Below are 16,062 nucleotides of genomic sequence, written 5' to 3'. Positions count from 1 at the left end.
CCTCGGAGGGGGTGGTGCGTTTCTCTTGCCATCCTGTGTGTTCCTCCTGGGTAAGGGTCTCTACTCCTGACTTCCTGCATGAGATCCTCGCTCCTCCTGTATGTAGGGTCTACGGCAAAGGAAATGTTCTTCCGTCCTGCCCAGGACATGGCTCCTGAGCGGAGTCTGGCCGAGCAGCCTATAGAGGCACTTTTCTGCCCCTGGATCTGGCTGCCACACGCAAGATGAGCAGCACCACCACCATTTCTGACCGTGTTTGTGAAGAGGACGGTGGTTTCTGTAACACCAGTCCTGGTGCGCGGTAGCGTTGTGTTGGGAAGCGCTGCCTGAACCCCACGCTCCAGCCTGCCCGAGGCCGGCAGCCCAGCCTGGACCATCATGGAACGGGGGTGAAAGCAACGTGGAAGTCAAGGGGCGAGGCGAGAGCGGAGGTCGGAGCCCGGGGCCAGGCGGCTGTGCTCCCTGCGAGGGACCATCGCTGACAGAGCCACTCTCACGCAGCCTTTGCCAAGGCTGGAATTTGGCCCAGGTTTGGCTTGAGCTGGGTAAGAGCAGTTTGACTGGCAGGTGAAACTTCTTGTTTTCTCTGCTGCAGAAGATTAGCACTGACATGCTTTTTAAAATTCATGGGCTTTTCACTTTTGTTGCCATTTTTCTCCCACTTTGGGCAAGAAATTGCAAGCAGGTGATTTCACTTCCAAGTTGTTACTAAGCTTTTCAGGTCTCGAAATATTTGGTTTCAAAGACTCAAGTGAATAACTGTTTCAAAAAAAGGACTTGTCCCTTCCAGAGCAGAGAACTTGATAACAAGATTTGGATCACGTAACTGAAAAACCGCGGCTCGTGTCAGCTAAAGTCTGGGGCTGAACTAAAATCTCTGTTGTACCCTGTGAATATGTTTGAAACCTGTGCTGCTGAGTGTGTAGTGGCTGAAAAATTGCACTCGAAGAGCAGCCTGAATCCAGAAGTGTTTGTGTAAAACCTGTTTTAATTGCTCTCCTGGTTTTGTTCCTTCTCGGCAGCGTCCCTGCCTCCGCTGGCTCCTGCGGAGCCGGGGGACGGGGCTGTCCCCGTGCAAGGAGAGTGGGGCTGTCCTTTGGTTCCTTTCTCACCTGGATAACTCCACGGGCCAGGCGAGACGTCGCGCAGGTGTCGTGAAGGGCTGCATTCACCCCGCGGCAGCGCAGCGTTTCTGGTCAGGCAGCAAATGCATCGGCTCGTGGTGTTCACAGTGAAAGCGCTGGCGCTCGGTGTTTGCATCGGCTTGTGGGGCTGAAAGAAGCTTTCACCCTCCTGCTTCAAAATTCAATCTTCACACGCTTCTCTCTGTAGCTGCAAACCACAAGGAACAAAGCTGACGTGTTGTTTTATGAAGCCTTTTTTTTCCCCCTGTTTAGACTAGGTCTATCTTTTCAGCATACTTATAAGCAAAAAAAATAGAGATTTTTTGGACGCAGCACTGAAGTTTGTAGGGGTGTATGTTGCCACTCAGCCCCTGCGGAGAAGGCTGAGCCCTCCTCGGGCGCGGGGAGGTGGTTGTGTGCAGCCACCTCTCCCACTCGCCCGCACAGGCTCCGGACTGGAGCGAAGATTCACAGCGCAGCCTCCGCTGCCGGGATTTTGGGGTCGTGCCGGCTCAGAGTTGAGGATACAAATTTCCCTTCCACTTTTATCCCCAAACCAGAATTTTCAAACCTCTCTTTGTCCACAAAACCCCTTTCAGCTTGGAGACTTCGGCATTGGGAGGTCCATCGCGGGTCTCTGCTGTCCCTTCTTTACGTGGGAAGGTGTTGGGTTCTGCAGGCGGGGACGGCGGAACAAGCTCCGGGGGGATCGCGGTGTCACCAGACAGCCCCTGAGTCAGGCCGTGGGAGCATGCAGCACCGTCTGCTCTGCAGCAATGCCTTCTTCAGGCTGGATCCCCTTTACAAGATGGAGCACGTGACATGGAGGGTGCATGGCAAAGCGAGTCTCCTGGTTGCTCTCCATGAGCACGTGACTCCCCGATCAGCCACATTTACGGTACCATCCAAAAAAAGGCTGAGGGTTCACCGCAGCTGTAAGCCAGACTCAGTGGGAACTGGCACCAGAGACGAAGCTCTTCTGCCTGCTGGTCCTGATGCCAATGAGCATTTCTTCAGCTTCTCTGGAGGTGTGATGAGCTGGAAGCCAGGAAGAAGCTTCTGAAGGCAAGTGGCTGTTCACGAGGAGGGGACAAATGTGAAAAGCCGAAGTGGAGTGAGGCTATGGTGAAAACAGGGGTGTTGTGAACATCGTGATGGAGAAAGTCAGGTTGACACTCCAGATTTCTCTGAACGCCTTAGATGCTGGTTTCTTTAAATAAATCCAGGTTGTTTCATTTCTCCAAGCAAAGAAAAACTGTCAGCCCTGACTATTCCCAAGGCCAAAAACCCCCAAGCCCAAACCCAAACAGCTAAGCAAACAAAAAGATTTGCATCCCATGCAAGAAATGTACTTCACAGGGAGCAAAATGGAGGAGGGGACAGGCACTGGCCTGATGGCCTGGGGAAACATGGGTGTTATGAACGCCGTGATAGCATGCACAGCTGGGAGATGATGGTGACAGTAGGTGGAGAGGACATCTCACTGATGACGAACATACTTGCAACCATATGCAGTTTATGATTATCACTTTAAGAACACTTCCTCTGCATTTATATGTATTTATATGTATTTATGTGCTTCAATTAATTAAAGACAATGGAATGATGCGTCATAAATGTGATAACGCCCCAAGGTGGGGCGCTGGGCAGAGGAGATCTCCAGCTTCAGCATCAGGAGACACCAGGACCTCAGGCTCGTCCCCCCCGCTGAGCAGGCCATAGCATCACTCATAGCACCAGATCCTTATACTTATTTGCGTATGTGAGGGCTCTGATGAACACTAACTTATGGGTTTGGTTTGCTCAGTCTCCAGGATTTTTTTCTTTTCTAAAAGGTTTTGTGTTTTGCTAAATGTCTAGCATCAGCCAGAGAAACCCGAGGACGGATAATGTTAATGGACTCCTCATTCTGCGCAATTTCACAGCATATAGAGTAATTTCTTCAATAGAAAAGAACTTCAAACTCACTCTGAAAGTTTTACGGTCCTAGAAACAGTGAAATACAGGGAGAGACTCCCCTTAATCAGACCATACCTGGAGAAATGATTTTTTCCCAGGGGACTGCCCTGCTCCAGACTTTGATAATTCAGTGGCACCATTCCCATTCTGTAGCACTGGCTTTTGAGGATGCTCCCAGGAAAACACCAGCCTTGTAATTACAGCACAGCTGTTTCCGTGGGGAAAGGCAGCAGGGGACCTACTTCCAGCATGAAGTTTCATCAAGAGAAAAGTGACCCAAACTGCTCCTTCCTGGATTTCTCCAGCAGTGCTGTGGAGGCTTGTGAGGGACATTTCTCTGGAGCTTTCGCTCCCGCAGGGTTCCTGGGTTTGTGTCTCCAGGGTTGCGATGAGCTGGATGTGCTCTGAAAGCAGTGTCGGTGGCAGCTGTCACTCAGCAGTGCTGGCTGGCGGATGGGCCATCTGGGCTGTCCTGCCAAACTTCACGTTGGACTCTTGGACAGATGCCAAATTCTTCTTTTTCTTCTTTTGCTCTGAGACAGGTCCTAGGTCAGAAAGAGGAGACTCAGAGATAGGTATCACAGAATCTCATTGAAGATCCCTCTTCTCTCTTCGTACCTTCAGGGCACTTGCTCCAGCACAGCTGTTTTATTATGGGTGGCTCGCCATGTGCCACGAACATGGGGTTTCCTTTTCTTGCTGAGCAATCCTGTCATTGCAGAACTTGCCTGCCTGACCTTCTGCTGCAAACCCTGCAGCTGGATTTGGTGAGTGCTGGCTGGTGCTGGGAGTTTCGCTGCTGCCGAGTGGTTTCCCAGCGGTGCAGGAACCGTGGGCTGCGGAGGCTCCCTTGGGATTGCCGTCCCCAGGGGGGCCCAGCTGGGACCTGCACCTCTCTTCAATGCTCTGCCTGGCTGAGGATGATCTGGTGGGTCACACGTGGTGGGTGAGGATGATCTGGTGGGTCACACGTGGAGCTCGTCTCACCCCTGGATTTCTCCCACCCTTCCACTCCTGCCACAGCCATGCAGGGCCAGCAGGCTCTGGGGAAGCCGTGTGGCTGCAGCGGCAGGCGCTGGTGTGGGCTTTTCTGAGGTCTTCCCTTGCCCCACCAGGCACGTCCTTCACTTACCCACACAGAGCAAACAGCGGCTGGGAAGCGTCTGCTTGCAGGGGTCGGGGGGGTGACCTGTTCCTTCCTCTGCTTCTCAGCCAGCAGAGCTGGTGCTGGAATCACTTGTACTTCATAAATGCTTTCACTGCGTTTAGAAACAGCGTCCACAGGGACCCACTGCTCCAGTTGCCCCCTTTATACATGCACAGGACTTCACATGCTCATTGTTTCCTTGAGCACACGAATATTTAACAAAAAGCAGACCAAATCCCACGTTCTTCACTTGGAAAGTGTGATACAGGCTCAACATGCGAACGAGATCATTCAAGATGGACTTCCAAAGAGCTACTGCCAAATGATGAAAAGCAAGAGGTTCTCCTACACGTTAGCCCAAGGGGTTGGTGGTTTTGCAAGCTGTTACATTTGCGGGGGGGGGAAAATCCAACCCGTACTGGAAACCACCCAACTGGCTGCATTGCAACTATTTTAATGAAAGAGAGCAGTGGCACCTGGAAAGCTGGAGCTTTGAGGTCATTTCTATTTCATGAGTGGATCTGATGTAAGATCATGGCTTTGCGGAGGTCAGGATGGGCTCCAGAAGCCTCAGGCCATGCTGGGCAAGAGACTGTCCCACGTTTTGGCTGAGGATGGCCCTGGGATGCGTGGGAGCTGTCGGAGGGACAGGGCATCTCTCAATGCAAGCACGGTCCTCTCCATCCGGGGTGGCTTGGCCCCACTCCACCTCTGCGGTGTCTCCTGACCCAGGGGCTGGGGTCTCGCAGCAGCCTCGGCTGACTCCATGAAGCACCGGTTCAGCGACACTTCAGCCTGTGTCCCCATTCAGACAGAGAAAATCTGCTCAGAGTATGTAACGCTTGGGTCTGAAGGCGTGGATACCCTCCGCACAGCGGTGTTTGAGCAGAGGGATGGCAGAAGCAGATGTCTGACCGAGACAGAAGGGGAGACACCAGCCCAGTACAGGGCTCCAGGGGCTTCCTGGGGGCACTTACAAATACTTTTAAGTATTTAGAAGACAATAATGAGTTAACACGGTCTCCTTGCAACACACACATCAGACTAATCTGATTTTCTTCTTTAATACAACACCTGGCACGGTGGATAAAGGAGCAGCAGCAGATGGGACACGTCTTCTGTAAATGGTCTGATACTGTCCCCCTGCTGTATTCTCACACGCAGCACACAGTCTCTGCGGTCTGACGTTAATCGATACCAGGTAGGTGCAAAACTTGCTTGGCAAGGAGGAAAGTTTTACAAGAGCCCTCCTGGGCTTAGTTTTATTTGATATTTTCATTCATGGTTTGACTGATGAAATATAAAAGGTAAAGGCTGCAGGTGCTGCCGAAGGACTCCAGGCATCCTCACAGGCAGGACTAAACTCTAAAACGAGTATGAGAACCTGGAGAATTGATCCAAAAATCAAGACACTAAAATGGAAAATGAGTCCAGTGCGAGTTGCTACTTACAGGGAGGAAAAGCGAGCTGCATCCGTGCGAACAGGAGCATAAGGCAAGGCAGGAGCTCTGCGGGAAAGGCTGTGGGGCCCGAATGCGCCCCAGCCCAGCCCTGGCTCTGCAGGTGACCTTGGTGTGGGCGATGATAACATCTCACCGGGCCTGCTGGGGATCTCCTTTCTGCAAACCCCTGCCTAGACCTCGGCAGGAGCATCCTCTGCATCTGAGCGGGCTGCGGGTCTGAGCATCGCCTGAGGATATGGACAAGCTAACTCATCATCCTAGGGACTGCACTGCGGGCTATTGGAGAGGTACCGGAGCCCTCACTTGGGATGTTTCAGACCATGGTAGACAAATCCCCGAGCACGTTTGATCCAGAGGTGTTGGAGGGACTGGGCTATGTGATCACTTAGGTTACTGCAGCCTTATCGTGCCATGATGCTGCCACTGGCCCACCTCTTCTGGAGTCTTTTTTCTTACAATGTGCTTAGGCCAAATGTCATTGTAAGGATTAGGACAGGAAAAGGGAAGAAATGGAGATTTAAAATTTTTTAGCATTTCTGTTTTTTGGTTGTTGGTAGGCCAACTGCTTGCATTCTATAGGCTGCTCTGGTGTCCCCTCTCTCTCTGCCATCTCCAGAAAGGCTACATCAGGCCTGGGAAGGGTTTGAAGCAGGGCAAGAAGGAAGGCTAAGAAGTACAGCAGCGTTTCTGCTCAAGGAACAATTACAGAGATCTGAGTTGTTCAGGTGGAACGAGACAACTCAAGTGCTCTACGATGGAGCCTCTCTCTTTGACCTGGAGAAGGTGACTGAGAAACGATTGCTCACTGCCTCCTGTGGTGCAGGCAGCAAAGGTGTCCATTGCAGGGGACAGGAATGAAGCTGAAGATGAGTAAGAACATTTTCTTGCTGCTTGTGACCAAACCAGGCAATCCACCGTGTACCAGAAGTTTACATGGGTCCAAAACACAACAGGACACGTTAAGGGAGGAGAAAATGGGCTGCTGGAGACAAACACAGCCCCTCTTGCTGGGGAGCCCTGAGCTGCCGCATACTGGGGGCTGCGGACCCAGCTGGGGCCACCTCGCTGCGTAATGTGTGGCTGAAAATCCTCTTTGCCCAAATATCTGCTCTTGGCCGTTACCGGAGGCAGGCTCACGGGCTGCTCTTTTGTGAAAGCCTGAGCCTTATTTTTGCTTTTCCACAGTAAAGTGAACTACTGCTTGAGAAAAAACTCAAGTATTAGTGTTCCACCAAAAAATGAACTTGTACAACAAAATTAAAACAGTTTCCCTTTGGGCTAATTGCTTGGGTTTGATTAATAGCAAGCTTTGGAAGAGCTGTTTGCAAATTGAAGAGCCTGCTGTTAATTTTGCCCCTAAATCATGACAGTAACCAAGTTTTCTCCCCCTGACCTCTACACCCTTCCAGTTTATTGCCTAGTGCTTAGAAATGTTCATGGAAAAGCTGGCCAGATGATACTGAGAAATACTTTTATTTCCAGAAAGCTGGCAGACACTTGCAGGTCACGCCTGTCCCTTGAGAGAAGTGTGAACAAATACTTGCACAGCAGCCTGAAAAGCACAGGGTGAGCAAGACGACCACTTGGCCTCAGATGGCTTGAGAAAGCCAAGAACATAGCCAGCAAAGTCCAGAAAAGTCCTTCTTGTAGCAGGCTTTCATGGGCTGGGCTGGGCTGGTTGCCTCACCCCCTCCAGCTCCTCTCCAACCTTGTTTTCTGAATGGTTTGGTTTGGCCTGGATAAATACCAGGTGCCCACCAAGACCGCTCTATCACTGCCCCTCCTCAGCCGGACAGGGGAGATGAAATATGATGAAAGGCTCGAGGGCCGAGACAAAGACAGGGAGAGATCACTCACCAATTACTGTCACGGGCAAAACAGACTGAACTTGGGGAGAAAAGGGAGTTTAATTCATCACCAATCGAATAGTAGGATAGTGAGAAATCCAGATCTTGAAACCCCTTCCCCGCACCCATCCTTTCTTCCCAGGCTCAGCTTCACTCCCGTTTCTCTCCCTCCTCCCTTCAAGCAGCGCAGAGGGATGGGGAATGGGGGTTACGGTCAGTTCATCACACTTTGTCTCTGCTGCTCCTTGCACCTCAGGGGAAGGACTCCTCACACTCTGTCCCTGGCCCAGTGTGAAGGTCCCTCTCACGGGAGACAGTTCTCCACAAACTTCTCCAATGTGAGTCCTTCCCACGGGCTGCAGCTCTTCACAAACTGCCCCAGCGTGGGTCCCTTCCACAGAGTGCAGTCCTTCAGGAACAGCCTGCTCCAGCGTGGGTCCCCCATGGGGTCACAAGCCCTGCCAGCAAACTTGCTCCATCCTGGGCTCTTCTCTCCAAAGGGCCACAGGTCCTGGCAGAAGCCTGCTCCAGCACGGGCTGCCCATGGGGTCACAGCCTTCTTCAGGCATCCATCTGCTCTGGCGTGGGGTCCCTTCCACGGGCTGCAGGTGGAGATCTGCTCCATTGTGGACCTTCATGGACTGCAGGGGAACAGCCTGCCTCACCATGGTCTTCATCACAAGTTGCAAGGGAATACTCCCTGCTCCTGCATCTCGAGCACCTCCTTCCCCCTCCTTCTTCACTGACCTTGGTGTCTGCAGAGTTGTTTCTTTCAAATCTTCTCACTCCTCTCTCTAACTGCCGTCTCAGCAGTTTTTTTTCTTCCCCTTCTTAACTGCGTTATCCCAGAGGCGCTACCACTATCGCTGATGGGCTCGGCCTTGGCCAGCGGTGGGTCCGTCTTGGAGTCGGCTGGCATTGGCTCCATCAGACATGGGGGAAGCTGCTGGCACCTGCTCACAGAAGCCACCCCTGTAGCCCCCTGCTACCACAGCCTTGCCATGCAAACACATTACACTAAATCCAGTGGTTTCCCGGCAGCCCACTTTGCTCCGGGTTCGCAGAGGGTGTTTTTCTTCCACGGACCATTTCCCAGGTGTCAGCAATGGTACGGGTTTGGGCCGAAACGCGATGCATGCGGTGGTACCTGGGCCAGCAAACGGCGCTGGGCTGGGAGTGTGTGTGCGTCCGTCTGTCTGTCCGTCCGCCCCGAGCAAACCCTCCGCGAGACACCAGCCGGAGCTGGAAGCATCCTGCAGGGAGCAGTGCTGGTGGCTGATGCTTTACAGCCTCTGCTTCCTTGGCGACAGCGATGGGTACCCCTGTGTCCCCCCTCCTGCTACTTTCTAAGCCCTGGGAATGGCCACCTGGACCGCAGCATCTGTACTGCACTTTGAATAAACCACCAGAGGAAGAACACAAGTTCAAAAAAAATTTCTTAATTTATTGTAAATTCTCCTTTCATCTGTGCTGCAATTCCAGTGTTCTGCACATTAATAAATACACATTTGTTAAAAAAACAACCCTCCAGTGTCTAATCTGCCATAAAGCTTTTAAAAAGTCATAAAAATAGGTTTTAATTTTTTTGTCATTAATACAACTGACCCTCATTTACTGCAACAGTTCTGATCGAAATAAAAACTACCTACATCTCACTGGGACAAAATATACATACACAGATGTAAAACAGCTAGTGTGGGTTATACACAATGCCTGAGCCAAGTGCCAGACCCTTACAACATTCAAAACTCTTTTCAGTCAGAAAATGTCACACAATAAGTTGCATAAGTTTTCAAGGAACAGCATCCTTCCTCCCAATCCCCTTCCAAAGGCCTCCGCGATACATTTGAAAACGCACGGGAATGTAATGAAACCAAGCTTACGGCACACATTATTTCACTTTTTCCTCTACTCCTGCATTTCCTTTAGCCTGATGTTCTGCTTTTTCCCTTTCGCACCCGCAGCTGGACGAACGCAAGCCGGTGTGTTCCCCAGAGGGCTGCGACGGCGAGCGGGGAGCTCCCGACAGCCTCGGCGGCAGCAAGCCGGTCGCGGCCCCGCCACGGCCACCCCTCGAGTCGCGGGGTCCCACCACGGGGAGCCGCCAGCAGGGCTCTGCCCCACGCCGCTGGGTGCAAACTTCTTCACGTCTTGTTCTGCCTCTTCTTGCAAACACTGCAGGAAGGTGAAGACCGCAGACAGGCCACGCTTCACTTTCCTATGCTTGTGAATCCAGCATCTTTTGTGGGAAACACAGAACCTTAAGCCTTCCGTTGGCTTTTTGAAACACCAGGAAGGCCAGGGCTTTGTCAGAGTGCTGGGCAGTGAAACCTAGACATCCTTAAAGACCAGTATTTCTGCTCTGATTAGCAAGGTGCTGACTCCAGTGGGAAAGAAATTAACAATAAAATAAAATACTGCACCTGAGGCAGGACTTGCCCCACAGGAGGAGGGCCCTCTTCCTGCGACATGCAGAGCGCGGGGCTGCCGCAGAGCCAGACCAAAGTCAGAGCCTAGTCTGAGCCTACCATACAACGACACCAGTTTTCTTGTTCTTGGTAAGGGAAACATTGATTTGACTTCTTCCAGACAAGGACTGTGCTGAAATCTTAAGAGGAAAATATAACTTATTTTAAGTCCTGAAGTTCCGTTGCTGAGCATGTCGATGCACTTGAAAGAAGAGGTCAAAACACCAAGAAATGAAAAAAACAAAACATTTTTTGTGGGTTTTAGAAGAGATTACAGAAAAAACATACTGTGTCCTTAAAGTGTTCCAAAATCTGTCAAGAAGAAAACTTATAAATTATAGTAATGGATTTCAATGTAATCTTTACTGTATTACTTTGAAAACTGCATTGCATCTTAAGGTGGCTTCCATGCAAACCTCAGTTACTTTATCAAATGCCAAATTCAAGTAAAATTGTGCAACGTTCATATAAAAAATATCAAAACCTCTTTTCATTGATTTCCTATTATCAAATTAAGAAGATCAGTATAAATGTAAAATATACAAAGGAATTTTTTCTTTAGCAACACCATACAAAATATATAAAAGTATCTACACTTTTTATATATATATATATAAAGGATTTTTTTTTTTTCTTAAGATGATGAGTCCATAGGGGGGTGGATAGAGATGCTGGCATAGAAACAAAAGGACACTTGTTGGGATATTCCTCCCCAGAGCCCAGCAAGCCGAAGGGTTCACACTGGAGCCAGACAAAACTCCACAAGAGGCGTCTCCTGGTGCTTGTCTTAAGGCTGATGGACTGACTTACTGTAGGTCCGTTGCAATAATAATGTGTTTTTCCTCGGTTCTCCCCAGTAACAAGCAACCCCTGTGGCACGGTCCTCGCTGTGAGCAGGTATCCGTCCCTCACAGTGCATCCCTGTGGCCATTTCCATGCGTTTTGGCACAGGTTCATGCCACGCGGAGCGTACCACGCAGCGGCCTTATCGCCGGCACCTCCAGGCACCGTGTCTCTGCCACGAGCGGTCAGGAGTCCACCATAATGTGAAACCATGCAGGAATCTAAGCCCACTTCGTCCTCCTTGCTACGCAGCCACTCCGACGAGGTCCGAGGTGGGCAGGCGGCAACCCCGCGGCAAGGAGTCCAGAACCACGCAGCAGCGGTCACAGTTTCCTGATGGTTCAAATTGAAGTTTCGTTACTGCCTCTGTTAGCGAGAAGAAGTAAGCATACAGGCTTAGGGTTAAACGGGCACCGGCAAACCGCTCCACCCCACGCCACCTAAGCCTTTTCAGGATGGGCTCACGCCCCTGGAGTCACCGCGCCTTGCCAATCCCACGCCTGCACGGGGGATGCTGCCCCGGAGGGGAAGACCAGCTGGGAGAGGCGATTCCAGGTCATACACGAGAGCAGCACTCTTTAGAGGAAGCTCTACAGAGGGCCTGCTTTTGGGTAACGCTTAGGTGAAAACGTGAGGTTCACACACAGATCTCACAGGCTGCCAGAAACCTGGTATTTCAGACAGATCCATGCATTCTGCCGTCAAACAGCAGCGTTTTACAGTATGCAAAAGGCGCGGAGATAAACCAGTTGCCTTGCACAAGCTGGCTGGTTATTCTCCAGTGATGAACGCATTACCTGGTAGCAGCAAGCAGTTACTGCTTGTTAAAGACATCTCTGTTTCCTGGCTAACCAGGATGTATTTCAACAGCCAGTTCTCAGCAACCCCAAGATGTATTTTTATACTGGGATGTCCTTTGATGCTGAGCTGGGAATGGCCTGTGCACCCCGATGACATGGGTGTCTAAGGAATGGTGGGACAATGTCAGGGTGAAAGCTGGCTGAAAAATTCTCTCTTGGTTTGGAGAAAGAACGTGACTATTATTTGTGTTAATACAAGGAGCACCATGTGCGTAAAATGTTTGCGCAGACTTCACGTATGGCTGCTGTCCTCATTTTAAATGCGAGAATTACGATGAGTAACAGGGTTTCTGAGAACACCCTTTGGCTGAAAGCTTGCTCAGCCTTTTGCTAATGTTTGATCTAGCTTACACTGGCAAACACGCACACCGATGGCCATGCAGCGGGTGGGAATCACGCACCTGTTAATGCAGGGTCACAAGCTTGACATGGCACTTTCTCTGCAGCCTTTGGCTCTCCTGCCCCAGCAATGGTTCCCCTCTGCCCAAGCTGGACACCCACCCCGTGCTCCCCCTAGCCTAGCGCCTTTCCCCCCAAAACACTGGGCTTCCTTGGGGGCCCTCTTCACTGGGGTCTTGCCCCCATTGCCCTCTTCCATGCTGACTGCTGGACACCCGTGACAGCTCTTGCTGGTCTTACTGGACACGCATCAGGAACTGCTGCTCCATCTTTGTCCTGCCACCACCCTCTCCCTTAGGTGCCTCGTACCGGCCACATTATAATTAACTGTACACCATTAGTCACAGGTCCCTAATGGCCCCAAACACTCTCCCTGCTGCAAAAGGGGGGGACAGGTGAAAAACAGAGGGAAACTCCGCTGTTCCTATGGTCCAAGTGGGATGAAGGTTAGGGGTTAGGGGCAGAGAAGCAGGAGCAGGGGGTAGCCCTGAGTAGAGCACCCCTGAGGGCACGCACGGCTCCTGGGGCCACAGGTGGGCATTGTTGGGCCGTCCTGGATGCCTGGCAGCATGACGGAGCGGAAGAAGCCCATCCTTGTCCTGGTGATGGGCTGGGGAAGGCAATGACCTCGGCAGCTGACCAGGCAGGGAGGGAACAGACAATTCGTGTGGATGTGGAAGCCTCATTCGCTGTGACCAGGGGGCACCACGCCAAGCGCAGCAAGTCCCACAGCAAGGGGACGGGGCAGAGCTAGGTTGCTCTAGCCGCTAGCGTGCCAGCAACATGTCAGCTTGTCAATTCAGAACATGTCAGGGTGACCAGTGACAGGCATCTGTCATGGCACCCTTGCTCGTGATACCTGGTTTGGGCCTTCTCATCAGTGAAACACTGTGGCTTGCAGATATGGTGTGGACAAGCACTCAGGACAGTCACTGGTGAAGGACTCTGGTCCAGTCAGCAAGTGAAATCCTTGCTCAGTGGGAGTTTGGGGCTGGAAAGCAGGAGAGGCCAGAGCCACGGGAGGTCTGCCAGGGCATCCCGATGTGGCACTTACTCCGAGTCTGAGGTGTCAGCCTGTCCTGTTCCCACGTGGACATTCATGGCCATGCCGTTGAGCTGGTCTCGAGACTGCTCCCTCCGGGCGTTTTTTACTGTCACCCCCGAGTCCGAGGGAGAGCGGACCCCATCATTTGTCCCCAGGGAAGCAGTCCTGGATGAGACCGTGGTCTGATTGTAATCTGACAGCTTTTCCCGCAGTCGATTCTTCATATTTTTATCGACCAGCGGGGGAGGGTAGGTGACTTTATTTTTTAAGATGCCTGTTACAGAAAAAAGGGAACAATGAGAATTTTGAAACATATCAGTAATTTCATTTATCAAGCTGAACACATGCAATAAGTGATATTTTATATTCATTAGACTTCCAGCTTGTCACTTGATTTCAAAACCAAAACACTAAACTTCAGCAACTACCTACTAGCTTCCCATGGTGTATCTCGTTACACAGGTTGGAGCCATTCGGAAAATACTCTTCCCTGATAGAGCTACCACATGAACTAACTAATGTCATTAACCCTTTGGTCTCCCAGTCCAGCTGTGAGGCTGGGTTGGCCGTGCTACCTTTCCTCTGCTCCGGCTGCTGGTTATTCTGGTGGGACAGAGGTCTGTTCTCCTTCTGCTGCCCTTCGTTCTCCTTGTCCTGGGGTGCTTCGTTGCTGTGGTTCACCTGGTTCTCCCTGTGAAGCTCTACGTTGACCTTGGTCTCGACTTTGAGTTTCTGTTTCCCGCTGGGGTCCTCGCCGTCGCTGGCCGTTAGGCACTCTGTGGGCCAATAGGGTTTCACATGATTGGGAGCAGTATCGACTGCAATGCAAAAAAACACTAGCTCGAAAACCACTTTTGATAGCTTTGCTCAACCGCTGCCCAGCCAGTCCTGCTCCCTGTGGCTGGGGAGGAGTTGTGTGTCAATCCACAGCAATGCTCCAGAGCACCCTTGCTGGAGTGCACTGCCCTCGGGGTGCAGCAATGCCCACAAAACACGCCCGGTAGGACGGCAGGGTGTCCAAACCCTTCCCAGAGCAAGGTCGCTGCCTCCATTACTGAGAGGTGCAAGCCAAACCCGCGCTCTCAGCTCTCCAGGGCCGGCTGGTGATGCCACCAGCTCCTTGGGGATGATGGCTTCTGAGGGGTGAGGGCACCTGAGGTACCTTGTACTGTGTCTGTGCAGAGCACCAGCACACAGCCTGGACATCTGTCACTCTAAGCTGACATCTTTAGGACAAGATGAACTGTGCCTAGAAATGCCTTCGCTCTGCCACGCAGTATTGATATCAATGGCAAAATGATCTCCCAGAGTTTAGGTCCATGACCTCCCCAACGCCACTAAATCCACACGCCTGTTTTGTGTGAGGAGAGGCAGGAATTTCTTCCCTGTGCCCACAAAATAACCAGCTCCTTCCTCCTCTTCCTCTTCCTTCACGTGACACTTTCCTGGCTGTGTAGCACCTGCCTGCAAACCCTGTGACTGCTGTCTGTCTGAGCACCGTAAGTCGCAGATTTGCTCAAGCATCCTTTTACTTGCGCTCAGTCACCCCTGCGAACAAGCCCTTGGGAAGAAGGAAAAGCGAGGCACAATGGCAGGGGTGCTGCCTCAGTCGTATTGGTGGTCTGGCAAAATTGTCCCATCTGCTCTAACACTATTTTAAAGCAGGAAATAAGGCCATTGCTCTGCCCTCGCGCTGGGAATACCTTTGGGTGTGCTGTGCAGAGGGCCACGTTCATTATTCTTGGAAGCGGACGTGTTCCACTTTTTCTCCGGCTCAAGCCCGTCTTCCTCACTGTCTGATGAATGGGAGGAGGCGTACGAGCTGCTGTGTTCATCGAGGGACAGTTCGCTGTCGGAGTCTGAATCGTGCTCTACAAACGCGGAAAGGGGAAACGCAGCAATGAGAGTGCGGACAGGAGCTGAACAAAGCTATCAGGCAAATGCACAAGCAGAAGGCAAGGCAGGTATCTGGTTCAGGCCACACCAGGGATGAGCTCTTACATCGTAAGTGTACATAGGGTTAATTCACACGGACCGTGGCATCCACCTAAGTAACTACGGGAAGCAGAGCTGCTTGGCTCAGGCAGGGGACAGGGCCTTTCACGTGCTTGCGAGGTGCAGAACAGAACAGAGACACATTTTACCCTATTCAATATGCAGAACAGTAACTCCACAGGATCTCAATCAACACAACACACGGGCAAACCAAGGTACTTAGAAACATCAAGAATCTGCAAAGGCACTCTTAAAAACTGCTACAAGGCAACAAAATTTAACATCAAGACCCCAAATGAAAGGAAGTCAGGCAAGAGACGCTTCTCATTTTCTTGTACAAAACACATAGCAGTGAAAGAGGATATTGCCTCAAGGTCTCAAACGTTAAAAGATCTCCAGTTAAAAATCAAGAGCAACAGCACATAACTTGTGAGAAAGAAAGGGGACGCCAGAAACTGTCAACAGCTGTGACAGCTGTCAGATTAAAACCAAACGATCACAAGGAGTAGATACATCATATTTCCATTCCAGGATTCCCTAGTAAAGCAACCATTGCATAGCTCATTATGCCAAGAGCATAATGAGAATTAGACACATCAAGTCAGACTAACCATTCTTCCTATCATAGCAGCCTTTGAAAAAAGTGCTGAGAAGGTAAAGGTGCAAAACAAAGCATTTAGAAATAATCCTTACCATTGGATTTTGATGGATTCCTATGAAAAATGGAGGAATCTGCTTCAGTCTGACCAGCCCTCGCTTGACTTGAGGATCCACTGAGCTTATGAGCAGCCTCATCCCTTAGAGAATAAAAAGAGGAGACAAATTTCTTGATCACTTGACTGTGATTAACAACAAAGCAGACATGCAGATGAGATTCTTCTGGCCAAGTGCAGACAGCTGCAGTGGACGCTA

General features: G+C 51.1%; 1 protein-coding gene across 5 annotated transcripts in view; it reads right to left on the bottom strand.

The window, feature by feature from the left end:
• Window positions 1-8,999: 8,999 nt before the first annotated feature.
• CELSR1 (cadherin EGF LAG seven-pass G-type receptor 1) overlaps window positions 9,000-16,062 on the bottom strand; it is a 175,576-nt gene continuing 168,513 nt past the window's right edge. For 3 of the 5 annotated variants that reach the window (XM_075429586.1, XM_075429589.1, XM_075429588.1), the window contains exons 31-35: window positions 15,844-15,947; window positions 14,859-15,026; window positions 13,731-13,973; window positions 13,165-13,429; window positions 9,000-11,217 (exon numbers count right to left, since the gene is read on the bottom strand). In XM_075429586.1, the coding sequence (XP_075285701.1) occupies window positions 11,193-11,217; window positions 13,165-13,429; window positions 13,731-13,973; window positions 14,859-15,026; window positions 15,844-15,947 (805 nt within the window). In that variant the 3' untranslated portion in view covers window positions 9,000-11,192. Of the gene's footprint in view, window positions 11,218-13,160; window positions 13,430-13,730; window positions 13,974-14,858; window positions 15,027-15,843; window positions 15,948-16,062 lie in introns of those variants that run through there. The other 2 variants (XM_075429590.1, XM_075429591.1) reach the window with 2 other exon arrangements.

Source organism: Opisthocomus hoazin, chromosome 8 (assembly GCF_030867145.1).
Source record: "Opisthocomus hoazin isolate bOpiHoa1 chromosome 8, bOpiHoa1.hap1, whole genome shotgun sequence".
NCBI classification, from domain to species: Eukaryota; Metazoa; Chordata; class Aves; order Opisthocomiformes; family Opisthocomidae; genus Opisthocomus; species Opisthocomus hoazin.
Note: the sequence above shows the minus strand (reverse complement) of the source record. Positions and strands in the feature narration are given on the sequence as shown.